General features: G+C 52.4%; 2 protein-coding genes across 5 annotated transcripts; both read right to left on the bottom strand.

Annotated features, from left to right (window-relative positions):
- Nucleotides 1-1,350: 1,350 nt before the first annotated feature.
- On the bottom strand, nt 1,351-4,542 carry DPH2 (diphthamide biosynthesis 2). 3 transcript variants are annotated; one of them, XM_042951101.1, is made up of 6 exons: nt 4,172-4,542; nt 3,846-3,958; nt 3,367-3,590; nt 2,505-3,188; nt 2,248-2,424; nt 1,351-2,166 (listed from the first exon to the last, which is right to left on the bottom strand). In XM_042951101.1, exons 1-6 carry the CDS (start codon nt 4,316-4,318, stop codon nt 2,042-2,044), a joined length of 1,470 nt encoding a protein of 489 aa, XP_042807035.1. In that variant the 5' UTR covers nt 4,319-4,542; the 3' UTR covers nt 1,351-2,041. The 3 variants fall into 3 exon arrangements, with proteins under 3 accessions (XP_042807035.1, XP_042807037.1, XP_042807036.1); XM_042951103.1 differs by lacking the exon at nt 4,172-4,542 and adding an exon at nt 4,040-4,165; XM_042951102.1 differs by lacking the exon at nt 4,172-4,542 and adding an exon at nt 4,045-4,165.
- A 2,240-nt stretch (nt 4,543-6,782) lies between these two features.
- On the bottom strand, nt 6,783-26,918 carry IPO13 (importin 13). Of its 2 annotated transcripts, none has more exons than XM_042951731.1 (20): nt 26,035-26,918; nt 23,579-24,315; nt 18,282-18,422; nt 18,031-18,172; nt 17,756-17,922; nt 17,428-17,548; nt 17,194-17,341; nt 16,592-16,773; nt 16,485-16,511; nt 16,157-16,303; nt 15,850-15,993; nt 14,449-14,529; nt 13,515-13,652; nt 13,228-13,324; nt 10,206-10,258; nt 7,918-7,984; nt 7,771-7,829; nt 7,521-7,610; nt 7,044-7,225; nt 6,783-6,955 (listed from the first exon to the last, which is right to left on the bottom strand). In XM_042951731.1, exons 1-20 carry the CDS (start codon nt 26,116-26,118, stop codon nt 6,859-6,861), a joined length of 2,904 nt encoding a protein of 967 aa, XP_042807665.1. In that variant the 5' UTR covers nt 26,119-26,918; the 3' UTR covers nt 6,783-6,858. The 2 variants fall into 2 exon arrangements, with proteins under 2 accessions (XP_042807665.1, XP_042807666.1); XM_042951732.1 differs by having other exon boundaries at nt 16,169-16,303; nt 26,035-26,917.
- Between the last annotated feature and the right edge of the window lie 269 nt (nt 26,919-27,187).

The raw sequence follows: 27,187 nt of genomic DNA, 5'->3' as shown, positions 1-27,187 counted from the left end.
AGAATACACGATTGGTGCCCACCTTGTCTGTTGCCATGGTCCTTTTACAGATCTGCCTCTACCAGTAGACCAGGCACTCCCTGAGGGCAAGGACCTCATCTCCCTGTTCACCTGCTTCTTTAACTAACTTTGGACAATGCCAGCATACCACGCTTCTCTGCAAATGTGGGGAATGAAGAAGTGTCCACAGGGGCTTCCCTCCTTATAGATGGTACTGTTTCACTGTGTGGCAATTGCTTACTTAACTGCCTCTCTTCCCAATTCCACTATGAGGACAGGAATCCAGTCAAATACAATTCAGACCTTCAGGACCTGTAGTGTTTGACGAATAAAAATAAACAGAAGAAAAAGTATCTAGTTTATTCAAGTTTCTGTGATTTCCCTGAGAAACAAATTAGTCATTGTAGACCAGCACTGTCCAAAAGAACTTCCTGCAATAATGGAAATGTCCTGTAGCTACACTGTCCTCTCATGTGACTAAATAAGCACTGAAATGTACTTGTTTTTATATAATATTCTATTTTTTTTTTAACGTTTATTCATTTTTGACAGAGACACAGCACAAATAGGGGAGAGGCAGAGAGAGATGGAGACACAAAATGTGCAGCCTCCAGGCTCTGAGCTGTCAGCACAGAGCCTGACATGGGGCTCAAACCCACAAGCCGTGAGATCACAACCTAAGCCAAAGTCAGACACCTAGCCGACTGAGCCACCCAGGTGCCCCTATATAATGTTTTATAATATGCTTGTTATAAATAAATAAAACTGCATTTTTATTTATTTTACTTACTTTTATTTTTATTTTTTTAATTTGTTTTTTAAAGGTTTATTTATTTAAAAAAAAAATTTTTTTTTAACGTTTATTTATTTTTGAGACAGAGAGACAGAGCATGAACGGGGGAGGGTCAGAGAGAGGGAGACACAGAATCTGAAACAGGCTCCAGGCTCTGAGCTGTCAGCACAGAGCCCGACGCGGGGCTCGAACTCATGGACCGCGAGATCATGACCTGAGCCGAAGTCAGCCGCTTAACCGACTGAGCCACCCAGGCGCCCCAAGGTTTATTTATTTTTGAGAGAGAGAGAGGGAGTCAGAGCATGAGTCAGGGAGGGGCAGACACAGACACACAGAATCTGAAATAGGCTCCAGGCTCTGAGCTGTCAGCACAGAGCCCCATGTGGGGCTCAAACCCATGAACTGTGAGATCATGACTTGAGCTGAAGCAGGATGCTTAACCGACTAAGCCACCCCGGTGCCCCTATTTATTTTACTTAGTTTTAAAGTTTATTTTTAGTAATCTCTACATTCAACACAAGGCTCGAACTCACAACCCTGAGAGATCAAGAGTCTCATGCTCTTCTGACTGAGCCAGCCAGGCACCTTAAGAAACTGAGTTGTTAATTTTAACTAGTTTAAGTTCATGTTTAAATAGGCATACGTGTCTAGCAGTTGCTTTATTGGACAACACAGGTCTAGACCAGTGGTTCTCAGCGAGGGACAGTTTTGCCCCACAGGAGACATTTGTCAATGTCTGGAGGCATTTTTGGTTATCACAATTGAAGAAGGGTATGTTAGGGGCATCTAGTGGGCAGAAGCCAGAGATAATGCTAAACATCCTATAACGTAAGGATAGCCCCTCACAGCAACGAATTATCTGACCCAAATTTGTCAATAGTACCAAAGTTGAGAAATCCTGGTCTAGACCACCTGGAACCTTTGACAAGGGTAGAACCTCAATTGCACACCAGAAACTGGGACTGGCCAGAGGTCCTGGGCTGTTCCCAGGAGGACAGACGGACCCATAAGACTTCAGGAAACCCCAAGTCAGTCCCCATCAGTTCAACAGACATTTATTAAACCGCTATATGCTAAGCCTCATGCCAGTGCCACAACAGGACAGAGCTGGGTCCCCTTCTTCAGTGAGGGGCTGTCTGTCCTTCCCTGCATCAAGGATCCAGGCAGAGGAGTAGGGTTGATGCAGGGAGTATTAAAGGTCTTTGCAGCAATTCTTCAGCCCATCTGTGTCTCTGGCCCCACATGGTATCAGCTGCCTCCCTCATCCTCATAGGCGATGGCAATCCCTCGTCTTCCACTCACAGCTCCTGTCACCGGTGTCTGACCCAGACGGGGTTGCAGCCCCTGCCAGCTCCGGGAACTAAGGAATGAAGCTGCAGAGAGAGGGGACTGAGGCCAAGTGGGCTGAATTTGGGGAAAGAGTTCAGCTGGGAGCAGAGACTTGGCACACTTACCTGCAGGGCTGCTCTCAGCCAGCTCCAGCTGGGGCCGCAAGGTCAGGGCCAAGCATCCAGGATCATTTGATGGCTTCCAGACAGGTGGGGGTCGGAGTTCCCCAGTAATGAGTGACACATCTGGGGTGTCCCACAGTTCTGAGTCAGGTGGTGGGAGGGGCACGTGGAAGGGAGAGCCTGGAGGGAGAAAGAGGATCCATACCGGCCCAATTCCATGCCCCAAGTGGTTCCAGCTCAGGCAGTACCCCACCACTCACCAGGCAATAAATCCGCGTAATGTGTGAGGTAGGGAGCCAGGCCTGAAGGTGGCCAGGCAGGGTTGCAGGCAGCCTCCAGCTCACATGGTGCCAATACAGGCCGGAAGAAGCCACCAGAAGGTTGTGGAGCTAGAGCACCAAGAGGGCAGGCCAATAGCACAAAGACATCCATTTCAGGAAAGTTGGCAAGCTTAGGAGGTGTGGGCCGCCCCAGGGCCAACACATAGCTACGCTTGCCTGCAGCCTGAGCCAGGTTCCGCAAGTGTGACAATGCTTCACGGTGTCGGGCCACACCCAAAGTACCTGCCAACAGCCCCACCACTCGGGCATCTCTGGCCCTCTCTACCAGGTAGTGTCTACGTGCCCTTAGCCGTCCAGCCCGGACACCTTCATCCTGAGTCTGCCCTGTGTCCGGGCAGCAGGTGAAGAACGGCTGCCCTGGTGCCCAGCCCAAGAGCAACCGGCTCAGGTCTGGGTCAAGGTCAAGGTCAGTGCTGGCTTCAGAGCCCCCCACATAAAAGGCACCATATTCTTCCAGACACCTCCCTGGAGCCAGGGGAAAGCGGCGCCCAAAACGCTCCAGGGGCTCAGGTTCTGGACTGCAGGAACCCACTGGCAAGGGAAGAGCTGGGCTGGAGACAAGCAGGTCCAGGTACCGTGGGCGCAGGAGAGTGGCCAAGGCCTCTGGAAGAAAGGGGTGGTGTCAGGAACCCTTTCATCCCCAAAAGGCTGAATGTGACCCAAAAGCAAAGAATGGGATCAAGGCCATATCGAGAGCTCTACAGGAATGTACTGAAATGGGGCTATCAAGGCACTAAGCAGTTGGTCCACCCTTCCTGCATGCACAGGCAAAAACGCTCACCCAGGGCATGGGCACAGGCTGGCTCACTTAGCAGCACCACAGGCGCTTTGGGGTCTGGGTTCTGGGCCTCAAAGGCCTTGGCGCAGAGCTCCAAGTGCACAGAACGTTGACCAAGGACGAAGGCCACAGGCAGTGGGCGAGCTGGAGGGCTTAAGCAGGCAGGGCCAAAATGTACAAGGGCCTGAGCTCCAGCTTGCTCAGCACCCAGTACATCCACACAGCAGCTGCAGGAAAGATACCATTAGTGAGAAGAGTTCTCATCAGGAAAAGCTGCCTTTCATGGGAAATGTGGTCACTGAAGAAAATAATGTTATGAAAAGAAGACACTGTCATTGAGGGGAGGAAGTATCAGGAGAGGAGGAATCATCATCAAGGAAAAACACAGCCGCTGGGGGCAGACACTGTCCTAGGGGGGAAACACCATGAGCCCTGCATCAGTAGACCTACACCACCCTCAGTCTTCAAGCTCAAATTCACACCTGCCATAAGCTGTGTCGCCCAGAATGAACATCTTCGACCCTGTGGTCTCCTCCAGTCGTGCAGCCACGGCCCCAGCATCTCCCAATAGCTGGTCAGGGAACTGCAAGGCCACCTGTAAGCATAAGCCATGGAGTCATGAACAACCTCTCCTCCACCGAGGGCCTCTTAAGGAAAACCTTCCAAGAGTCCCTACCTGACCTTCAAAGCCCCTCCTCCCAGAGGAGCAACTCCTCCCGCACCTCCATCCTCACAAAATTACACCAAGATCCCGATCTTCTGGGCGACCCATCCAGAGGTGAGCCACCCCTCCCCAATCTGCCCTTACCCGCTGACACTCTAGGTCGCGGACAAATCCAGCGACTCGCTCCAGCTCGTACACGCGGTCCAGGTCCGCGAGAGGAGTGAGCACTCCGGCAGCTCCCGCCTCTCGCAGCAGCGCTGCCTCCGCGGGGCTGCTGAACGTAGACTCCATGAGGTACAGCTTGGGTGGCAGAAAGCAGCAGGGACCTCCCTCGGTCAGCCTCAGGCACCGCGTCCTCAAAAGCAACCCCCAAAGAGTCAGAGTCACTTGCTAGGGACGGTGGGGCTGGGAAATCAGTGCGCAGCCCTTGAACCATCCCTCCACCCCTCCAAATTCACGTTTCTCCATTACACCACTACACACGGACCAACGAGGGAATTACTTCCGGGTTTTTGAGGCGGGGCTGGTGGTAGTTTTACCAATCAAACTAGCACGGCTCCCGCCCTCCAATCCTCGCCAGGCCGCCCACAGAGAACCAATAATCTGTCTCAGAGCCCCAGGTAATCGGTACTACCTCAGAAGGCGCGGGGCCTTGTGGGTATTGTAGTTCCCCTGGACCGCCTCTCCAGGCATTCGCGTTCCGTTCCCAAACCGCCAGCAGAGCTCAGAAAAACCGACCCCTAAGGGCTCCTGGTTGGCCCAGTTGGTGCAGCATGCGACCCCTGATCTCAGGGTCGTGAGTTTGAGCCCCACGTTGGGCGTAGAGATTAAATAAACTTAAAAAAAAAAAAAAAAGCAACTCCCTGAAAATACTCCAGTTTGAGCAGAACTTCATGTGCATTCTATCATTTGGGAGGTGACATTGCCTAATTTTCAACTCAGGTGCGGGGCTGTCTGGGTTTGAATATTGTGCTCTGCCATTACTTCTTACTCAACGTGTCTGTCACTGTTTCCTCATCCCCAAGATGGGGGTTGTAACAATAGCACTCCTGATAGGATTGCTGGATCAAATGAGTTTAGATACAAAACTTTATGAAGTAGTCCTTTGCATATCATATATACTGAAAGCATTTGCTGTTATCCTCACAGCAGTCTGTCAATCAGGCAAATATTGAGCACTTACTGTTCAGGCACTACATTCTTGGCATTTACAGCCTTTGGAGTCAGAATTGTCCCAGGAGTTCTTGGCTGGCTCTACCCAGTTGGTAGCGTGTGCAACTACTGATCTCAGGGTTGTGAGTTTGAGCCCCATGGTGGGTGTAGAGTACTTAAAAAAAAATTTGTCCCATTTTACAGATGAGGAAACTGAAGTTCTGGTAAGACACAGCAAATCAGTGGCACAATCAATATCAAAACCAGGTCTGACTTCAGGAACTAGGCTTTAGCCCCCTCAATCTCTTAGCTTATATATGCTACATTTGATCATGGGGGGTGGGGGAGGAAGAAGACACCTAGACACCATGCAGTAGGAGAAAAGGACTAAAAGAAGCATCCCCACATATTCTAGAAATGAGAAATTATGAATGTAATTTTGAATTATGAATGTAATACGAATTGTGAATGTAATAATGTGAGAATGGGACTGAGGAGGGATAGAAGAAAAGGAACAGAGTGGCCTCAGGGGATGGTACATGTAAGGGGGATGGATGCTGGCTGGCATTGGGAGAGATCGAAGAGAGATGTAGAATGGAAGACACAGAATTCATGCAAAGATTGGGAAAAGGACAGGGGAAGGAGTGAGATGAACAGGGGGGTAACCAGTTCTGTCACCTCCAAGGAGACTCAAGGTTCAGGAATGGAAATGGGGAGATCCAAGTCCTGGTCTTCAGATCTTACTGAGGGGAAGCCTGGGGTGTCTAAGAGACAGCAGGGGTGAAACTATGGCTGAGAGACAGAAAGTAAGGGACACCTACCAAGGGAGGAGAGCAACAGCCGCCGGGAGCTGTCCCTGGTCCTGACTGAGCCCTGACCATCAAGATTTGGTCAGGTAGCACAGAGGTGGGAAGCTCCAGGTGTGAAGACAGCTTGAGGCCCTGCATTCCTCTTCCTCAGGGGCCTCCCATGCTTCCTCCTACACATCCTCAGCTCCACTTTCTATACCTTTCCTCAACCTTGTGCAAGTGTGGCCTCCATAACCCCATACAAGAAACCTATCCTGGGACTTAAAACCACTCTCCATTTCTTCCCTCCTAGTTGGACCCCACCCCACCTCACTTGCAGCTGAAAGCCCCAAGTCCTCTACCTGGGAAACCTTCCAGTCCCATCAGAAGTGAAAGTTCCTCCGAGCAGCCTTCCCTCACTGGTCCCATTCTCCCAGCTAAACATGGTAGCTATGGACTAGATCAGCCCTTGTTCAGACAGAACAAAGCAAGGCAGAACTAGAGGGCTAGTACTCAGCGTTGCTGATTAAATAAATGTATGCATGAATGAATGCTGGGACTAATTTAATGGGTGGCAGTGGGCTGTGGGGAGGTTGCTGATACTACTGCAGGCCCACCCCAACCCAAGAGCAACAGCAGTATTATGTATGGCTCCAACCTAGGAGGCTTGGCTACAGTGGAGCACTTCCACTCTAGGAGCTAGAAGTTGGCCCCCAACTCCCTAATAAGGCCTGGATCCAAACATCCTCCCATCCTTCCCCAGGCCTTTGCCCAGTTAGGTGGTGGTGGCAGAAAAAAGGAAGCAGAGACAGCAATGCAGTGAAGATCCAGGTTTACTCTTTGGGAATAGGGAGGGGTGAGGAGGAGGTGTGGGTGGGACGGGGGCGCCTCTCAGTAGTCAGCTGTATAATCTGTGCCATGTAGCCCCCGGCACAGCAGTGTGAATTCTTTCACCATCTCCTTCACCCGCCTCTTGTTCACTCGCTCACTGAAGGGAAAGGACAGCAGGTTAGTACCGTCCACCACCACCACCCTCTCCTCTGGACCAGAGCCCAGGTGCCGCTGGCTCTGCTCACCGAAGGATCTGCTGGCTGAAGGTGTCCTTCTGTTCAGGGCTGAGGCGGGCGGAGGGAAAACCAGGTGGCTGTAGTGCCTCCTTGATCCACATGCTCAGGAGGCTGAAGCAGTGTTTGTTCAGAGCAAATAGGATGTCGGCAAAGCAGTCCATGAGGCTGCGGGAGGCCTGGCCCCCAATGGCCTGAGGGAGACGGGTTCTCAGCACACCAGGGCCTTGCCCCTTTTGCGGCAAGGGTGCCTAGCCATGTGCCACCCACTCCCAGACAGTTTCTCAGCCAAGCTGCACATGGTAAGTGCTGCTTTCTGAGAGCCAGCTGATCCTCACAGCAACCCTAACAACTGTCAGCCATTTAACTGCTGAAGAAATAGAGTCAGCTTAGGGAACCAAAGGCTCAAGCTTCCCAGAGGGCAGCTGCCTCAGGAGTGAGGGCCACTCCACCCCCATCGAAGCCCCATCAAACACGGCTGCATCTCACCTCCAGCACTGCTACGAGCAGCACACGGCCATCCTCCTGTACCACTTTCCCCACAGGTTCTACTTCCCCACACCGAGGCAGCAGCTCTGTCTACGGAGGATGGAGAGGACTGTCAGCCTCAGCTCTTTCCCCACTCTCCCTGGGGACAAGACTTGCACACCATACCCCTACACTCTGGAGTCAGGGGCAGGACTGCGAATAGGGGCTGGGGTGCGGGGGGGGGGTGGTCAGGACTCAGCATGGGACTCACAAAGAAGCCACAGGAGGCCTTGACAGTAGGTGCCTCAGGGAACTTGAGGGCCAGCACAGCTGTAGGAGAGGCAGAGGCAGATCAGGCGGGGCTTAAGGATCCTCCTAAGGGGGACCCAGGCCCTCCTGTCCACCTGGCCCCACTTACCACACTGGAACACAGCTTTGACATCCAATCGTTCACACAGGAACAGATCTGGCTTCCGCTTCAGAGCCTGCAGGAGGTGGAGCTGGTAAGCCCAGCCCCAACCAGCTCCAAGGACCATCCCCCCTCCCCACCACTCACCTGCCACCCCAGGCCCCAACTTCACGCACCATAGGTACAGGCTGCCAAAATCAGCCACCCAGCCATCTCTGGGGGACCCAAACCACCCCACAGTTCAGTCAGGAGGGGAGCAGCCAGGGGATGCTACGTACATGTATGTGTACATGAATGCACAGGTGTGTGTGAGAGGTTAAGGGGGTGGTCACAATACAGAAAGCTTGGGTCCCAAGTCACTCCCTAAGCAAACGCTTTTATTTTCCCCTCCATCAAGGCCAGACCTCCTGCAGGCTCCAGGTAGCCAGCAGTGACTGCTTTGATTCAGAGGCAGTCAAAGCCCCCTGGATTTGTTAACAGGACAGCAGAAAGAAGAGATGGCAGCTGGATGTGGAGCCCAGTCCAACAGCCCCCACGTCCCACCTGCATTCCTCAGACACCCTCCAGCTTAGGAGGAGGAAAAGTAGGGTCGGAGCCTTGGAGCCATGGCCCCACCATTCAACCGGGATACCCTGAGTCCAGGCCCTTCTCAGCCACACCCAGCTCAGGAATCAGTGCTGCCATGTGGGGGGAATGAGTACAAGGGGCAGAAAGCCCACCCCAAGTGGTACTAGGACACGACTGGCACATCCTCAGGTCACAGGAGATGCTCTGCACAGCTCCAGCAGTTATCAAACACGGCTGCTCCCCACCAGCCCCCCAACACATACCATGTAGACCCCCAACCCTCCAGCCCCTCACATACCTTCCACTCCCGTTCATGTGCAAGCACCCCCACACTCACCCTCTCTGGAAACACCCTACTTACCCTCAAACACACCTCTATCACATCCCTTACACATACTTTCTCACATTTGCAACACACCCTGCTACATATTCACATCCCTCAAACGCCCCACATTCCCCAGTCATGTCCACATGCCCACACTTTCAAGCTACCCAGTCCTCTAGCACATGTACCCTCCTAACACACCCATACACACACACACACACACACACACAAACGCCCTCACCCCCAAGGATGCACCCTCAGTTACCCACACACATGTCTATCCAGGCCCAGAACACACTCCCTATTCCCCCCTCCTCCTGCGCCCCACCCCCCTCACCATACTGTAAGTTCCAAGAGAGTAAGAACTATGCCTGTTTTTGTTTACCATTATACCCTCAGCACCTGGCAGAGCACCAGACATGTATCACACACTAAGTATTTGTGGACTGATTAAGCGAAGGAACACATCATTTACCCCAACCCACAGGATCCCCACCATGGTCCCCGCACTAGCCCCATGTCCCCACAGCTCACCACATGTATCTTCCACAACACACATTCCCTGTATGTCAGACATACCGACACCACAACATACACTCCTTCCCCCAAATACGCACTCTCACAGCCCCACACACACACCTCCAACCCATGACACTGCTTCAAAACCCATCAATGCCTAATGCACACCAACATACAACATGCATCAGTGCACGTGCCCACACTTCAACTACACATTTTTCCCGACACAACACACATACTACTTACAGCAGCTATGTGATTTGTTTCCAAACCAAACTAAACTGAAAACATACGAATAAGGTCCAACCCACTTACACATGCACCAAACACAAACACATCCCAACGCAGCCTCACAGTGGAGCCAGCACCCCACCTCCCAACAGCAGTACAACCTGAAGCCCAACTCCGGGCTCCACCCCAGCACATTCACCTTTGGCCCCTCCTTTCGGAGCTCCTCCCGGCCACCTCTCCAGAGCAGGTGGGGGGGTGGGGGCACTGAGGCAGGCAGTTCCCCGGCAGGAGCACGGGACAATGAACCCCAGGCCCTTCAACTCCGATCTCACCCCTGAACTTCAAGGGCACCCCAGCTACGAAGGAGCTGCCGGGCACAATTACTCCCCCTCCCCCGCCCAGGCCAGCCCAGCTCCCTCCCTTTGGGATCGCCTCTCCCTGGTCTTGGTGGAAGAATGAGCTAGTTGAGGCAAAGGGGCACTAAAGGAGGATGTTGGGTTGTCAACTTCCACGGAAACAGATGAAGAAACTCTATTCAACTGAACAGAAAAAAAATTTGTCAACAGAAAGCTAAAAATAGGCTTAAATTGAATTTCAACATAAGAGAAAGAGAAAGAGAGAGAACAGAACGTGAATGAATAAAACTAAAACACACCTGTGCCAGGAGTTGCATAAATGAATCAACAATATCAGGATGATCCCTGGGCCCTAAAATATAATAAAGATGGAACTTAAGAAAAAATTATACAAACAGCAACTCAACCTCATATAGTTATGTGGGACTGAGAGCCTGCAGGGAGACAGCGTGGGGGCACATGAGCAGCAGGAAGCAAGATAAAGAAACAAAACATACAAAAACCATGAACTGGGAGAAGCCCAACAGAAAGAGACGGCAAAGTGAAGGACGGGCCTGCCCCAGCTCCCTCCCAGGGGTCCTTCCACCTACTCCCCACTCCTCCTCAGGCCAGTCCCCCCAGTGAGCCTTTGGTGCTGAAGCAATGTTGGACTCCACAGAGCTGAAGAAACAACCCCCACTCTTGCTGCGGCCTCTGGCTGGCTGGGGTGGCCCTACACTGCCTCCTAGCACATTTCCCCAACACTAGCCATCAAAGAGGAGGGCAGGGATGGCGAGAGGTTAGTCCTTGGTAACTCCCTTGGGGGCCTGGCTGAAGGCCCTGGAAAGGCCAGGGTATCAGGGCCTGAGCAGGTGCCCCCTCACTTCCATGGCCTTAGGGCTCTTGGTCTGGCCAAGGGAAGGACTCCCTGGGGTCCACTTAAACCAGAGGACTCCTCCTTGGCTAGGGCAGAGTCCAATATGCTGTGGGGATGGCTGGGCAAGCCACCAGCGGGGCCTCGGGGAAGAAACTGTATCATGAGGCCAAAAATGAGAGCCCCACCCAGCAAAGCCCCTCCACATGGACACCGACTGAGCAGAGAGCCAGGCTCAGGGCTGAAAACCAGCTCCCACCATCTGGACACACAGAGAAAGAGGGAAACCAGTCAACATGTCACCCCATGGTGCAGTGGGAGGGCAGAGGCTGAGAAGGGAATGGCAAGACCAGGACAGCATAACAGGTAAGGGGGCCATCCTGTCCTGCAAGACAACCAGCAAGCCCAGCAAGTATGATTGGTTTTGGACACTACTCTGCCTCCAGTTCTGTTGACACCTGTGGCAAGGACAAGGCATGTGTCTAGAGCTCCTGGGCTGTTCCCCTTTCAGGAGGAGGCGCTGCACGAACATCTGCCTGATACACCACTAAGGAGCCGTGTGATCTTGTGCAAGCCACAAATGCCCAGTTTCCCCAACTGTAAAGTAGATAATTATCTCTTCCATGCTTCCTTTTCCAGGCTATGAGGAGCCACTGATAAAGCCCATCTCTTTCACATCTGAGCCCTGATTTACTCAAGTCCTGGAGAGTGAGGCCCATGCCCTCTGCCAGGGTCCCCCTACAGACAGCATGTTTGACATTCGGCAGCCACCCTGCTAGTGGCTGGCCCCAGATAGCGAGGAAGAAAGGTTCCGAGGGCAGGGAGACCTTACCCTCCTTTCTTCAATAGTGTCTGATACCTACTCTATGCTGGCCTTGTTCTGGGCACTGAGGATGCAGAGAGAAGAGGCTCGACTCTGCCCTTGAGGGGCTTAGTCTAGGGAGAGAGACACACACATGAAAGCTGATTATTGAATATGATTGGTACTATATCAGCAGTGTGTACATGATGCAGTTTCAGCATAAAGTCAGAAGCACCCAGTTCTGCCCCAGAGAAGCTTCTAGGACTGATGCATAAGTAAGGCATGGAGGAGTAAGAGCTCACCCAGTAAAGGGCACAGGGCATTCCAGTTAGAGGATCAAATGGGACATCAAAGGGAGAGGTCAGTGTGGCTAGACTGCTGGTGTCTCAGGGACACTGGCAGAAGACACTGAGGAGTATGCAGGAGCTGCACCATGTGGGTGGGAGCAGGGTGAGAACCTGAGGCAATGGACAGCCAACGAAAGGGTTTCCAGCCAGAGAGGGAAAATACTCAGATGTGTGTTTTCTAAAGAACATTACAACTGCAGGATGCAGAATGGACTGCAGGGAAGGGCAGATGTCAGGAAAACCAGTTAGAGAACTATTGGGGCAACCCGGACACTGAGGTGTGGTCATGGAGGAAGGGGAGAGGTGGGCAGTCTGCGGGATAATCAGGAGTCAGGACCACCTAGATTTGCCCCTGACTGGATGCAAGAAGTGGGAGAGGTGGAGTTAAGGATTTAAGGGTGGCCACACTTGGTTTCTGGCTCAAGTTTCTGCTCGCTTTGCACCTACCCATGGGCCACTGGAGCAGAGGCCAGCATCATGGGACCACATAATGATGACATCAGCAGAGAGCGCTCTGGCTCCAGCTGAAACCCCTGGTAAGCCTCAAACCTGCAACCACAAATCCAGACAAGACTCATGAGGCTGGTGGAGCAGCGCTGTTTCTTTTCCAAGTTAGAAGCCTGGGTTAGACAGCAGGGGAAGCCTAGAGCCCCCTGCTCCCAGCACTCTCAGGCAGAGGGCCACAGAGAATGGGGAGCTGGGACCACAGCCAAAAGCTTTGGGCCTAAAAAGGAATAAGCCCCGATGCAGGGAAAGGAACCAGAACTCCCTGAGTACTTCATGTGCAAAAACCCCAAGCCAGGGGACCAAGAGACACTGCTTTCATACCTATAACAATCCTATCAAGTACACGAAATCTCTATTTCACAGACATGGAAACAAAGGCTCCGCAAAGGTAAGTGACTTGCCCAAGGTCACACAACTAGTTGGTGGTGATGAGCTTAGAATCTAGGTCTATCTGACTCCAAAGCCCATGCTCTTTCCACTTTTCATTATATCCCAAAGAAAAGGAGCCAGCCTAGTGTCCCAAGTCCCTCAGAACTCTGGCCCCATCTCCCCCCACATCAAGACTGGCCCTAAGTCCAGCAGGCCAGTAGAAGACATCATTCACTCTCTTATCCACTTCAACCTACGGTGTCACTACTTGGAGGGTGACAATTGTGCTGTGCTTGATCCCCCAAGTTTCCCACCAAGTCCCATGTGCAACTCAGGGGACAGAGGAGAACAGAGTGGGCAGCTTTGGCTCCCCAATCGGGGAAGCAGAGGCAGTGGCAGTGGTGGCAGTGGCGGCAACAGCAGGGACCCTGGTCAGGACCTACCTTGTTGGAAGAGAGTGAGTGTGATGGAGGTGACGAGCAGGAAGAGGGCCTCGATTGGGGGAAAGTGGGCAGGTTCATGAGCAAAGATGTGGACCAGCTACAACAAAGCAGGGAATGCTGGTCAGCTGAGGCCCTGTCTCACCAAGAACTGGCCAGCATTCCTAGAATGCAGGTCAGGATCCCTGCCAGGACGCCATCCACCCCACTCTACCCACCACCCCATCCCTGGGTCAGACCTCTAACTAGGATGAAACTTAAAACACTGCTGCCTCAATCAGAAGGCCCACCTGTCGAGTGAGGTCAAGAGCAGAGGCCTGGGGGATGGTGCTGTACATCCGACCCAGCATCTCACACAGCTGTGGCACCATGGGGGCAAAGTCATCCAGCAGTGTCTTAACAGACTTCTCAAAGATAGCGCACACCGCCTTGGGAAAGAAGCAAAGGGGCCCAGGAAATAGACAACAGTATTATGATCATCAAACCTGCCAAGAGACTAGATCTCAATTATTCCAACCCCTAAAAAGAAGTATAATTATGTGATGTGATAGGGATTCTAATTATCATACAATGGCAATCATATTATAATCCATAAATGTGTCAAATCAACATGCTGCACACCTTAAATTTATACAATGTTAACTGTCAAATATATTTCGTTGAAAAAAAAAAGAAAAAAGGAAGAAAGCAAAGGGGTCCTGGTTAGCAGGTCACAATCACCCAGAACACAACTGAGGCTCTGCACAGAGGAGGCCTAAGGTGGGACCCTTACCTATAAGCCTGGCCTGGCCCTGCGAATCGAGAGAGGTAAATAAGCCTGACCCTCACCCTGAAAGGCAGCAGGCCAAAAGGCCTTCTCAGAGGAGCACGGGATGGAACTTTGTAACTCAAGTCTTGCTACTTACATCTCCACCATTTCCTCTCAGAGAGCAGCAATAGTAAGAAAATCCTGAATTGAAAACGGACCAAAGGCAGGTCTCTGATTACAAGTGGATCCCTGACTGTCACTCAGCCCCAACATCATAGTTCTTTGGTCAAGGACTTCCTGTGATATTGGAAAGTTCTGAATGTCTTCCCAAAACATTCCTTGAGTCTGTAAGGCAGGATTCACCTCCTTTATTTTCTCCAGACCACTGTAAGCCAAGATGGGGCAGCAACACCTTCATCCTGCTCCGTATCTAAGCAAAGTCACGATGGGGGCAGAGAGCAAGGATTGAGGCTCACCTCCACCACTTGGGCATCATTCAGCCATTTGCTCAGCACCTTCTGGATAAGCTGGAAGACCTGCTGCAACACCACAACCACCTGAAGACACAGAAGAAGTGAGGTGCCCCACCACCACTCTCACCCACCCCAGAAGGACCCGGTAGTACAAAGTTGGCCAGAAGTTCAAACCTATTACTCCAGACTGCATGTTGAGGACTCAATGGATGGGACCTTGGGGGAAGGAGTAGTGTGTTGAATCCCCCATGAATAAAGAGGATATCCTGAATTCTAGGGATCATTTTAGAGGAAGCCTCAAAGTGCAAAGCAGGGATATTATGAAGGCTTCAGAAGATTATTAACACTTTGTAACTTTTAAGAAAAATCACTCCTTATCCATTTCTGCTCAGAAAAATCCTTTCAGTATCAAAAGCCTATGGGTTAGCCCCTGCAGTGGAGATGCTGTCTCACTCAAACAGGCTTAGGATGCAGAGCCCCAAGGGATGCACAGATATGGCAACTTATGGAGGAGCAGAGAGCAGACTGAGGTCCTGGGAGGTAAGGGAAGGCAGGACAATGACTACCACGGAAGGAGAAGGGGCTCTGTAGGAGGACGCTAGCCCAACTTTGGTCTAGAGCCAAAAGGGCAACTGAAACTAAGGTGGAGAGCTGAAGAGAGAAGCTAGGATACTGTGGCTCCCTTTTCTCCAGGAGAAACCCTGGGAACAATAATCCAAGCAGTGTCTCACATTTATACAAAATTTTACTCAAGACCACATATGCTACCCAGCATCATTCTATTGAGATAAGCAAGCCAGGTAGTCTGATGTTCATAGTTTTGAATGGGAAGCTGAGCCTTGCTCCAGATCAAACAGCTTGTAAGTGGTCACCCCAACCCCCTGTGCCTGAGCTTATCACAGTACTTATCACACTGCTTTGTGACAATCTGTTTACGTATGTTTCCTCTAGACTGGGATCAAGTCAAAGGCAAGAACTATTACACGTAGAGCATGTAAGCATCCCCAGTGCCCACATGGGATGGTGAGGAGCCAAGTAGAAGACCCCCCGGAACTGGGGGTCAAACAGGAACTCATAATTACATCATTTATGGGGTTGAAGGATAATGTCAATGTCTCCCATGAGATGGAGGAACCACAATGACATCACCCTGGTTGGGCTGGGGACAAAGACAAATATCACCCACAAGGTTGGATGACACAATGATATCACTCCCTACAGAATGAGGCACAATGATAAGGTCATTCACAGGGTCAGCACACCAAATGCATCATGCCCCATGGGGCCAAGGGAACCATGACAATATTATCCATGAAGTTGGGGAGTAACAATGATATTCCCACAGGGTGTGTGGTAGTGTGTGTGTGTGTGTTGGGGGTGGAGGGCAATGGCAACATCACCCACGGGGTTGGGTCCCTGTGGCACTGGCAGCTTCCGGAGCTCAGGGCCTTCATGTTCATCCTCATGATGACTGACATCCAGCGTGGTGAAGAGGTTGGAGAGAAGCCCCAAGATGTGGACAATGGCCAGTTTGTTGGAAGGATTAGGCTATGGGGAGAATCAAACCAAGCTCTGGATCTCCGAGGCCCAGCTTGGCCCCCAGACCCCAGCCCTGACTGTCAACTCCAACCCCACTCCCCAACAGCCATAGCCCACACAAAGGGCAACCCACCCCTGCCTTCTGGCCACACACACACACACACACACACACCAGCTCACTCACTATCTCCTCTGCCAGCTTCTCCAGCTGCTGGATATAGGGTGAGATAAGGGAGTGCAGGTTCTTAAGGATCTCCTCCACCTGCAGGGCTGACAGCAGGAAGCCCAGTGCCTGCATCAGCCACATGCACTGGCTTGTCTGTGGGGCAGAACATGGAAAGTCAATCCTGGACACATCTGGATGTGGGCAGGAAGAGTAAACCTCTTGGGGAAGCTTCCAAGAACAGAGAATAAAAGACAACGGGTAGGAAAAGGCAGAAGAGGATTTCTGCAGATTCCCATAATATCCCCAAGGACCCCCTAGAAACTTCTGGGCTCACCTTGTGGATCTGTTTCATCAACACATCCTGGAGATAAACAGAAGGAATTTGGTATCAGCACAGGGCAGTGTGCCCTGAGATCCAGCCCAACCCTAGCTCACGCATACCTGGGAGACAGCCACAATGTTAGCAGCATAGGGTGGCAGGTCATACTTGCATTCTCGGCAGATCTTCTTGAGGGTGGACACTGAAGAGACAGAGAGCTCAGGATTGCCTAGGGCATGCAGTACTAGGGGCAGAACACTGTTGATCATGACGGGGTGGTCAGCCAGCCATTCAGACAGAGCTCCTGGGGGAAGAAGGGAGAGGGGAGGATATCTGAGGCAGGCCAGGCTGGCTTTGTACCATGTCCCTGAGAGGCAGGCAGAGCTTCTGGCAGATCAAATTACAGCCCTAGAGCTGAATAGGCAAATATGCATGCACATGCTCAAACAGGAGCCTTATAGCTGAGAAGCAGGAAGAAGTTACTCAGAAGAGGTCTAGCACTGCTGTTCCATTGACAGCAAACTAGCTTCACTGAATTGCAGCTCAGAACACTGTAGGAAGGACCCCTAGATGTGCCAGGACAGCCAGTTGGCTGCAATGCTGATTGTGTGTGTGGGCATGTGTGTCTCTCCCATTTTGGACAGGAACCAGCAGGCCAACTATAGCTGGGGATGGGGTGCCTGTGGCTCTGGAAATGTGCTCATGGGTGTGTGCCAGGTCTCACCAATGGTGAACATGACAGTATCCGCCAGCTGCACGTTGCTGATGCTGATCCGTGGAATGAGGCCAATGAGCCCAGGCACCACATCAGAATAATTGACATCGATGGTCTCTGCGATGGATTGGAAGCCATAGAGCAGGGCCTCTGTGTGCTGAGGAAAGAGGGTGCCACTGGCTTGGCTGAGGAGGAGGGTGTGACAGTTCTGGGAGGGCTGAGGGAATCAGGCTTGGGAGGTACCTGCCAGGAGTAGGGCTCCTCTGAGCTGGTGAGCAAACGGCCCAGCTTGTCATAGAGGTTGCTGAGCAGCTCGGCCCCCAGCATCTCATACACATACATGAGCGTATCTGAGATGTCCACCCTAAGAAGTAGACGAAGACCTTATACACTGCCCGGATCCTGCTCCCAAGCCCAGGAGCCCACCCCAGCTCCCTCACAACTGCAAAAGTGCCTAGAGAATAGAGAAAGGAACCTCAGGATTCAAGAGGCCTGGTCTTGGGCTCCTCCCCTCATTGCCTTCATTATTTCAGGACTCTATTTAGAGGTAGGATTGGCCTGCTACCATCACCTGTAAATTCGGAACTGCTCCTTCTCATCTGAGGACCAGAATCCATATTCCTCATCAGAAGGAAACTGGGCCTTGTGCAGAAGCACATCCACCAGCTGGAAGTAGACCGGCCGGTACACCTGCTGGTACACAGCCTGCTTCTCTGCCTCAAAGGACAGAATGTCATCCTGAGAGAGCCAGGGAAGAAAGTTAGCCACCTCAGCACCAGGCCCAGAAGCCCATGATCTACCTTCTGTCATTACAGCCCAATTCTACTAGAGGTCACATAGACACACCTGCAACGTGTACCAGAAGGTGAGGGTCAGGGAACTGGTGGTCTCATTGACAGGATAGTGGCCAGGGATGCCGGTGCAGAACATAATCATGTTGACAAGGGCCAGGAAGCTCTGCCAGTGCTCCACTTGGTCCAGCAAGGCCCTTGGAAGGAGGAGGTATAGTAAGGTCATTCCCCCTCCCCCAACAGGGCTCCAAAACCACACCTCTTAGAGGGCCCTGCTATCCCACCCCCAGCTGCCCAACTGCTCACCGGGAGTGGTTCTCGCCCAGGGCCACAGCAATGCGACAGATGCCATGGGAGGTCTCCATGTCCCCATTCTGCACTGCCTGTCGCAGTTGATCTTGCAATCCCAGCACCAGCGGGATGAGTTTGAGGAGTGTGTTCACATACCTGGAGGCATGAGGTAAGGAGACCCATCAGAGCTGTCTACCCATCCCCCACCAGCTTTGAGAGAAAGGCATATTCTCCCTGTCTTCCATCAAAGCTCACTCCCCACAATAAACCCAAAGCAAAAAAGAGGTCAGGGCCTACATCGTAGCTTTGATGCTGCCCATGTTGAGAAGAACCTTCGGTCAGAGACTTCCAGGAGAACTCTGAGAAGGAAGTATGAGGTCAGTGTTACAGGTTAAATTGTGTCCTCTAATTGGACTTACAGTTGGTGCTGGTACGAGTTAAGACTTCTGGGGAAGTTGGGATGAGATGCATGTATTTTGCATGTGGGAAGGACATATTTTGGAGGGGCCAGGGGGCAGCCTGTTATGGGCTGAGTTGTATCCACCAAGAAGATGTGCTGAAGTCCTAATCTCCAATACCTCAGAATGTAATCTTATTTCAAAACAGTGTCATTGCAGATGAGATCACAGAGTGGGGGGGGAGCTCTACTACAATACAATGGATGTCCTTATAAGACAACCATGTGAAGACAGAGGCTCATAGGGAGAATGACATGTGATGACAAAGGCAGAGATTGGAGTCATGCAACTTAAAGCCAAGGACCACCACAGATTGCCAGCAAACAAACAGAAGCTAGGAAGAGGTGAGGAAGGATTCTCCTCCGGGTTTTTAGAGGAAACCGACACCTTGATTTTGGACCCCCAGCCTCTGCAACTATGAGACAATAAATTTCTGTTGTTTAAAGCTGCCCAGTGTGGGGTACTTTATTACAGCCCCTCCAGAAAACTAATATAGACAGTGTTAAGGGAGACTGAACAGGATGAGTGACAGAGGAGTTAATACAGGCTCAGGAGCCCTGATAAAGACTTCAGAAGGCACCGACAGCATCAGTCCCCACCTTCCATTCCACTCCCTACCACCAGATCCTAATTCCTATGTACTCTGGTGGCAGTATGAAGGGACAGCAATAGATGATGAACTAGGAGACAGCTAAGAGGAAAAATGGACAGGACTTGATGACTGACTGAATATGACAATGGGGAAGAGTCAAGGACAACTCTCAGGTTATTGACTAAACAACTAAGTAGATGGTGGAGCTATTTACTGAGGCCAGGAGGGGTGGGTAGAGGGGAATAGTAATAAATTTAATGGGAGGCCAGAAGGCGATAAGTTCAGTGTTAGGCATGTTGAATCAGAGGTACCTGGTGAGATATGCAAACAGAGGTGTCCAGAGAGTTGGATATAAAAACCTGAAGCCCAAGGGAGAAGTTAGAGCAAGAGACATAGTCATCAGCAAACAGCTGGTAACTGAAGCTATGGGAGTAGATGAGCACTGCCCAGGAAGAAAGCGGTGAATGAGAGAAAAGAAGGTGCAAGTCAGAGTCCTGAAGCACAATGATCCTTAAAGGGGAGCAGGGGACACACAGTATACAAAGGAGACTGAGAATGCTAGCTCTATCTCACTGGACCCGTCCCCAGCAGCCTGCTGTGGAGATCAGACTAATCACATGAAGTGATACTCTCAGAGGGAATCAGATGCTTGAGACCCCTCTGCTACCAATCATAGTGTCACCATAGCAATCTATGGAGAGGTAGGAGGTTGAGAGTCCAGAGGAGTTCTATTTGCATTTGCCCTAAGCAGGCTGCTAGGCAGGTAGTCTCAACCTCAGGGGTAAGATGAAAACAAGGGGCAACCAGCCCAGATGTCAGCTTTCTCCAAATCCTCATTCTGGTTGGACAAGGTATCCACACCAGGATACTCCCAACCCAGAGACAGCCCTAGAGGGCTCTGCCTGGAAACAGCTGGGATAGCTTCAGTCTCATGACCCTGACACAGGCTGCACCACCAGACAATGGGCACCTTCAGGCCAGACTCTGGCACAGAGAGCAGGGACAGGGCCAAAGTCATGGCGTGTGAGCTTACCAGCAGCTGAGATGGGGGCAGGAGATAGTGCCCTGTCCCCAAAGTGTCCCCACCAAGGCTCCCTCACACCTGCCAAAGTTCATGTACACAGCAGGTACTCAATCTTCACTGAGTTCTTAATTGGTCACATTTGAGCTGCATAATAGGCTAAGTCACAGACAAGTCCAGAAGGGCTCAGAGTATAACTCAAGGTCATATAGCAACTTTGAGACAAATTCCAGGCTGAGGTAGCCTCTTCTGCTGCAGGACTGCTCTTTCAGAGCCCTACCTGAATTTTCCCCAAAGGATCTATGCAAATCTCAGCCCATATCTCAAATTCTAACTGATGGGAGCCCCCAAGAACTTGTCTAATTCACCTTCTCTCCTCCCCCAGCCCCCAGTGAAAGCTTTTCCAGGACTAAAAACATATTTCAGGAAAAAGAAAATTGAGGGAGAGACAGTCAGGCAAGCAGCAGCAGCTGTGGAAGAGTGGGAAAGAGAGGACCTGAGTGCAAGCTCAGCCAAGGGGACAGCCAATATTAGGACACCTGGGGAAGGCAGTGGCTGGATAACCCAAGAGGCAAAACCACAGGTGACTTTCTCAAGCCAAAGTCTAAGAAGCTAGACTAGACAGAGCAAGACCCAAACTCTGACACTAGGCTGGTGCAGCACCCCGGCGGGGGAAACCCTTGTTTAGATTTCCCACCACCTGGGCACCTATTCCTGAGAACTATGCACACAGAAGAGCAGGTCTGAGGCTTCCAGAGGTTTCTAGGTTTGGGAGAGGGAGATAGAGAGGATGTCTTTAAGCCCATGGCTGAGACTGGGTTCAAGAGGCCTAGTTCTGTTGGTCAGCTCAAGCTGCCGGGGCAGGGCTGCTGGGACTTGCTGGCTGCCACTCACACTGAGCTCAGCCCAGACCTGCAATTAGAGCTCAGGGAGGAGAGCTGAGAAAATGGGGAGAGTTGCTAAGCAACCATGGGGGCTGCAGCCAATGGGCGCTCAGGAGGCTGTGGGTTCCCTCACTGGCTCCTTGTTCGCTCATTCGTTCAGAAGAGAAGAGGCATCAATTACCTGCCAAAGCCCTGGAGACCGGCTGGGCGGGTAAACCTGGGTGTATCCAAGGACACCCCACATCACCCATGCACTGGCCCTGGCCAATTCCCTTTAGCTACCAACTGTCTGAGTGCAGCCGGCACTCGAGCTTCAAGCTGCCAAGAAAGGCTAGTCCTGGGACTTGATACCCACCTTGAGTTGGAAAACCTGGGAAACCATGGGAAAGATACACTAACTGCCAATGCAAAACGATACCAAATACTAACAACTGCCTTTTATGGGGCGTGCAAGAACCAGGTTAACCTTTCATAGACATTTTCTTCTTTAATCCTATTAATATCAAAATATCCTTTATAGAATACCAGGGGCAGACCCTGTGCACATTGTCCTATTTAAGCCTTTACAACTCTCTCAGGTTAATATGATCACACCCATTTTACTGATGAGGAAACTGAGGCTTAAAAGCGACTTATCCAAGGTATCGGACCTAGTAAACAGACCATCTGGGATTCAAACTCAGACATGACTAATGCCAAGGCTAGAGCCATTAACCACTCTCTGATGCCATCTCTTTCAATGTTTTTCCCCTCCAAGTCTGCTAAGGGTTTCTAAAGTCCTACCTCTGAAGTGTTAGTGTCTCCAGTCTTGCCATGGCCAATCCAACTTATACCAAACATCTCATTATGGCATTTTCTCTACTTGAAATTCTTTAATATCTTTACATCATCCTCAGGATGAAGACCAAAATCTTAAGCCTGGCTGACAAGGTCTTACATAATCTGGGCCCAGACCTCCCACAACTGGTCCTTAAATCCCGCTGTTTAATCACCACCACTCACCAGGCTTTCTCAACACCCTTTCTTTGCTAAGGCTCTTTAAAGCACACTTCCTCTGGGAAGCCTTTCACAGTCCTAAGACCAGGTTAAATGCCTCCTCTGGGCTCTTACAGTCCCCCCACCATTTTCTCTATCATAGCGTTCATCTCGTTGACCACATTTGCCCCTCCATGTGTCTGTTAGACTATGAGCTCCTGGCTTGCTGAAGTCAACCCATTCATCTTTACGCACCTGGTGCTCAGCACAGGGCCCAAGACACAAAGAGGCACGCAACAAACATTTGCTGCACAAACACCTCGCTACACTCACCTTCCTTCAAGTCCTTAAAGGTACTATGGTGCTACGCACCAGGGGCCTTTGCCCCTGCTATAGTTCCTGAAGCCTGGAGCGCTCTCTCTTCCCCTGAACTCCCCCACCCTGCTCCCACCTCTCAGGCAACTCCTACTTTTCATCTGTTCAAAAAACACCGAATGCTACCAAATGCTGCCAGGCACAATGTGACAAAATAAAATGATTCAGTGTCTGTCCTCACAGAGCTGAGAGACCAATGAGGAGACATACATTAATTTATGATGAAACTGTGTTACAGGCTAAGAAGGAAAAACACTAGAAGCTCTGAGATACAATAATAGAGTAGACCAAACTTAGTCTTAAAAATCATTGAGGGCTTTCCTAAGATAATGAAATTTCAGTTGAGGTAGAGATGATGTGCCAAGTACCTGTGATGGTTCAGAAGCTAGAAGGAGCATGGAACATTCAAGCAACTGAAAAGACTGTATGAGAGTGGAGAAAGGAGCATGACATGAGAAGAGGTTAGAGATGCCATGCTGTGCAGCACCTTGTGGATCACGTTAAGGATTCCGAACTTCATCCTAAGAGCTGCAAAAAGCCACTGAAGGGTTCTGAGCAGAAAGGACAAATTGGATCCTCCTTTTCAAAAGATCACTCTAGCTGCTCGGTGGACAATACGGGTACAGGAGTAAAAACCAGGGGACTAGTGAAAAATCTCTGCAATCATTTGGGGAGAGAGACGATGACAGCTCGGACTAGGGTGGTGGCAATGGAGATGGGAAAAATAGATTTGCAATGTGGTCAGGAGCAGAACAGCCAGGACATGGTGACTGATTGGTTGAGAGAAAGAGAAGAAAGAGTCAAATATTTTAACTGAATAATTTGTTGGATGATTAGTTGTGTCTCCCTCTCTGAACCATAAGGACAAGGACCATGTCTTGTTTGCCTCCTTGTGTATCTCCAGCATAGGACCAGGTATGCAGTAGGCACTCAATTCGTGTTTATTGAACAGATAGATGGAAGGCCAATCAAACTGTTCTTTTCTGGGAAGATGGGGACCAGCTCACCTCTGGGCATCAGGCTGTGAAATGGCATTGACAATGGCCTCCACACTGCTGTCGAAGAGCTCCGAGTCCTGCAGAGCAGCAAAGGCAGCCTGAATAAGCGCCTCACAGTCCTGCAGTGGCACCTCCAGCTGCACCCAGCTGGAAAAGCACTTGAGCACCTTCTGACGCACACAGCTGGGTGAGCTGGGCTGCTGTAGCAGCTGCTCTAGCAACGGGAAGACAGCCCCGCACTCCACTGCCAGGCTGGCCCGCACCAGGCCTTTGCGATACTGGGGCAGGCGGCTCGTCTGGAACTCCTCCGGCAGCACTGTCAGCAGCTCTAGTAGGGCCAGGCAGCGGCCCTGACCATCCACCGGTGAGTCCTCAGCCTGGAAGAGCCGTACCATATCTGCCACAGCACACGGCCAAGCATCAGGCATCATGCTGAGAGCCAGGGAGGCCAGTGCCACGCACAGCCGAGTCAGCACGATCTTGGAGCCACTAGCAAAGTGGGTGATCTGGGTGAAGAGCTGTGCCTTTAGACTTTCATACTGGTCAGTGGGGATGTCACTCCAGTAGCGAGAGATCTTGATGTGCAGGGCACTGGCCCCAAAGTACTGGATCTCAGGCACCTTGTCGGGCTGCAGTAGCTGCCAGCTGAAGTGCCAGGCCTGTGGGGAGACCTGGGCCTGCATCAGCCACTTCTGAGCCAGGTTCTTGTTCTCAATGTTGGGATCGTAGTAGAGCTGGTGCAGCGCCTGCAGGACAGCACAGGACTGAGCAGGTGTTGGCCACTCTGGATCCCGTCAGAGCCCAGAACTTGGTCTTGCAAATCTGCTCTCTCTTTCTGACTGAGGGGCTGAGCAGGTAGAGCTCACTGTTTCCTGAGCCGAGGATCCTACTGATACCCGGAAAGCCTGAACTCTGCCCATGCTCTACCATGTTGTCATCATAGCCAAACATTAGGGGTTCAGAAAGTGAACCTTCACAGGAAAGCAGAAAGAGGCTGAGCTCCCCAAAGGGGAGGCATTTGAGGTAAAGGACAAGGCCCAGGTTGAAGGAATGGCTCCACAGGGATAAAGCTAAGCCTGAGAAGAGCATGGAACAGCCTGAAGGGCCCTGACCCTCCCAGGCACAGCTGGTCCCATCAACTCCAAAGGTTCTATTCAGCTCCCCCAGGATCATCCCTCGGTCACTCCAGATGCTGGCACCAAAGCCATTGTGAAATCTGAGCACGACTAAGGCTTTGCCAGGCAGCCTTAGGCCAGAGGCATACTGGAGGGGAAGGTGAGAACACCCCCCAGAGAGCGCATGTGAGGGTCCAAAAAGCTGGTCAAGAAGTCTTGGCTGGCAGCCCTGGCAAATGCCTTGCCTGGAGCTCTCAACTCGCCAAATCCCCAGGGTCCCAATTCCACAGGGACTTCACACAGTAAGAAAACAGTGGTTCGTCTCCCTGGTTGCACATGGAAGAGTGTGCCACCATGCCAACAGCACCCAGCCCCGGGGGGTGGAAGAGTGAGGTCAGGACTCTGACCCCCTAAGCAAGCTCCATCCAAGTAGACTTAGCCCTATTTGTACCTCTGACAGCAGCTTATATTTACAGTCCCTTGTTTGGCTCCTCAGGGATGCTGAATTCAGCAGGCAAAGAAGCAGCAGGGATGGATTTTCACCATTTGGTATGGCAAAAGGGGCTCAAAAATAACAAATGAATATCTGCAACCATTCCTTGCTTTCCATCTCCCCATTCAACCCAGCAGGGAGGCATTTCTGCATCCCAGGCCTCAGGGGCAGAACCCAGAAAAGAACCAGAGAAGCAGTTCAAAAAAGATGGGCTGGGTTGTGGGAGAGCCTGGGAAGACCGTGGCAGGAAGCTATGTGGACAGGTGAGCAGAGAAGGATCCTGAGGCTGCCAGCAGGACCGGATCCCTTAGATCCATTACCAGAGAGAGGGGGTTAGCCCTTCCTGCCTGCTCGGGACTCGTCTGGCCTCCATCCAATACAAGAAGGATCCTTCCCTAAGAAAGAGTGAAAACATAACCCAGACTGTTTCAGTTCCAGGTTATTTTCTGAGCCCCTGGGTCACAAAACAGGTCCAGTATGGCTCAGCATCTGTATGGTTCCCGAGGGCTGAGCTGTAGGTCTCCTGGATTCCTGGTTTCTTACTGCACTGCTTATGCAGTACCCACGGAGCTGGAGAATAGCCAATCCGGCCGGAGGTCTAGGCTATCAGCACCCTGAAGGGACCAGCCCAAGACCCTAGAGTATCCAAAGAGAACCCATGTCTAAGGAAAGCCAAAAATAGCCCATTAGGACACCATAACACTGCTGTCCACGCCTGCCCAGAGAGACAGCAAATGCCAGGTGCTCTGGGGGCACCATCCCAGCAGGCACCCAGCCCAGGCCTGGGCTCTGGCATTAATGTCAGTCCCCAGAACTTCTGCTCTGTCACCGGTATGCCCACCCCCGGGCCCTCATACCTTCTCCACGTTCTCCACAGTGAAGTCCAAGGCTGGTGCTGCTCCAGCCCCTGCAGCCCCAGGCTGCTCCTCCCGCCGCTCCATCTTTGCTCCCTCCCCAGCAGGGAGGTGGACCCTGACCTGTCTCCTGCCCCAGCCCCTTGGCTGCTGGCCCCGTGCTAGACCCCAGCTTGGGTGCCCAGGGAGCGGTGGGGTGACAGGGGGCCCAGGGCGGGCATGGCTGCCGAGGCCTCCCCACCTCGGATGGGGATGGGGGGCTTGCCAGAGGCCAAAAGGAGTGCTCTTAGGAGGAGACCAACTGAGGGGGACTCTGAGGAGGGAGCCGTCAGTGAAGAGTTCACAGGCGGGGGTCCTGGTGGTAGGTCACGGCTCTGTCTCCAGACTCTCTGAGGAGGGAGTCACAGGGAAGGCAGGCCTGTGGGGGAAACCGAGCCCCTGGCCCGTGAGAGGTCACAGGGTCGATGGCCTGTACCCACAACACCCTGGTCTGAGTGCGCTCTCGGGTCCTACGAGGAGGTCACGGGGTGGGGGGTGACGAGGGAGAGAGCCCTTCGCGGGTTACGGAGGCGTCCGACGAGGCGCAGGGGTGCAGCTTCGCGAGTCTGGGGCGAAGAGTCCGTAGAGTTGAGGGGCTGTGGCAGATCCCCTCCGGCCGGCCTGGCCCGCGCTCTTCTCACCGCCCGGCTCCGGCCCCGCTACTGCCGCTGCCGCCGCCCCAGTGACTGACAGACGAGCCGGCCCGGCCGGGACGGGGCGGGGACCTCAGCGAGGCGCGGGCTGCCCCGAGCGCCTGTCCCCGGCACCGCCGACTCCGGCGCCGCCCTGCCCCTGCGCCTGCCCTGGCCCGGCCCGGCCCGGCACAGCCCGGCCAGGCACAGCGGAACTGCGCGGAAACTCATTCCGGGTCCCTGGCCCTGTCCTCGCGCCGGCCCGCGCGCCCCCGGAGCAGGCGACGGCGCGGCGCGCCGCTCGAGGCCCCCGCTGAGCCAAGGCCCCGCCGCTGTGCACCCTGGGAAACGTAGTCCGTATTGCGCCTAGCGGGAGGGCGGCGCCTTGCGGCGGAGGTCGGGAGCACGTGGGCTGGGGACCCGCCGAACCCCGCCAGCCCCAGACGTTCTGCGGGCGACCGGGACAGAGTCGCGGGTGGCGCTGA

The sequence above is a fragment of the Panthera leo genome, chromosome C1 (genome assembly GCF_018350215.1).
Source record: "Panthera leo isolate Ple1 chromosome C1, P.leo_Ple1_pat1.1, whole genome shotgun sequence".
Classification (NCBI taxonomy): Eukaryota; Metazoa; Chordata; class Mammalia; order Carnivora; family Felidae; genus Panthera; species Panthera leo.
The sequence above is the reverse complement of the archived record's forward strand: the minus strand, read 5'-3'. Positions and strand labels throughout refer to the sequence as shown.

Excerpts from the sequence above, each read along its gene's own strand:
- DPH2 (XM_042951101.1), bottom strand. The coding sequence starts at position 4,318 with ATGGAGTCTACGTTCAGCAGCCCCGCGGAGGCAGCGCTGCTGCGAGAG. Across the intron at positions 3,959-4,171 it reads GCGACCTAGAGTGTCAGCGG|GTGGCCTTGCAGTTCCCTGA; the intron begins GTAAGGGCAGAT and ends TTATGCTTACAG. Across the intron at positions 2,167-2,247 it reads GGCTGAGAGCAGCCCTGCAG|CTTCATTCCTTAGTTCCCGG; the intron begins GTAAGTGTGCCA and ends CTCTCTCTGCAG.
- IPO13 (XM_042951731.1), bottom strand. The coding sequence starts at position 26,118 with ATGGAGCGGCGGGAGGAGCAGCCTGGGGCTGCAGGGGCTGGAGCAGCA. Across the intron at positions 16,512-16,591 it reads ACATTGTGGCTGTCTCCCAG|GATGTGTTGATGAAACAGAT; the intron begins GTATGCGTGAGC and ends GTTTATCTCCAG. Across the intron at positions 14,530-15,849 it reads TGCCACAGGGACCCAACCCC|GTGGTTGTGGTGTTGCAGCA; the intron begins GTGGGTGATGTT and ends CTGTGTCTTCAG.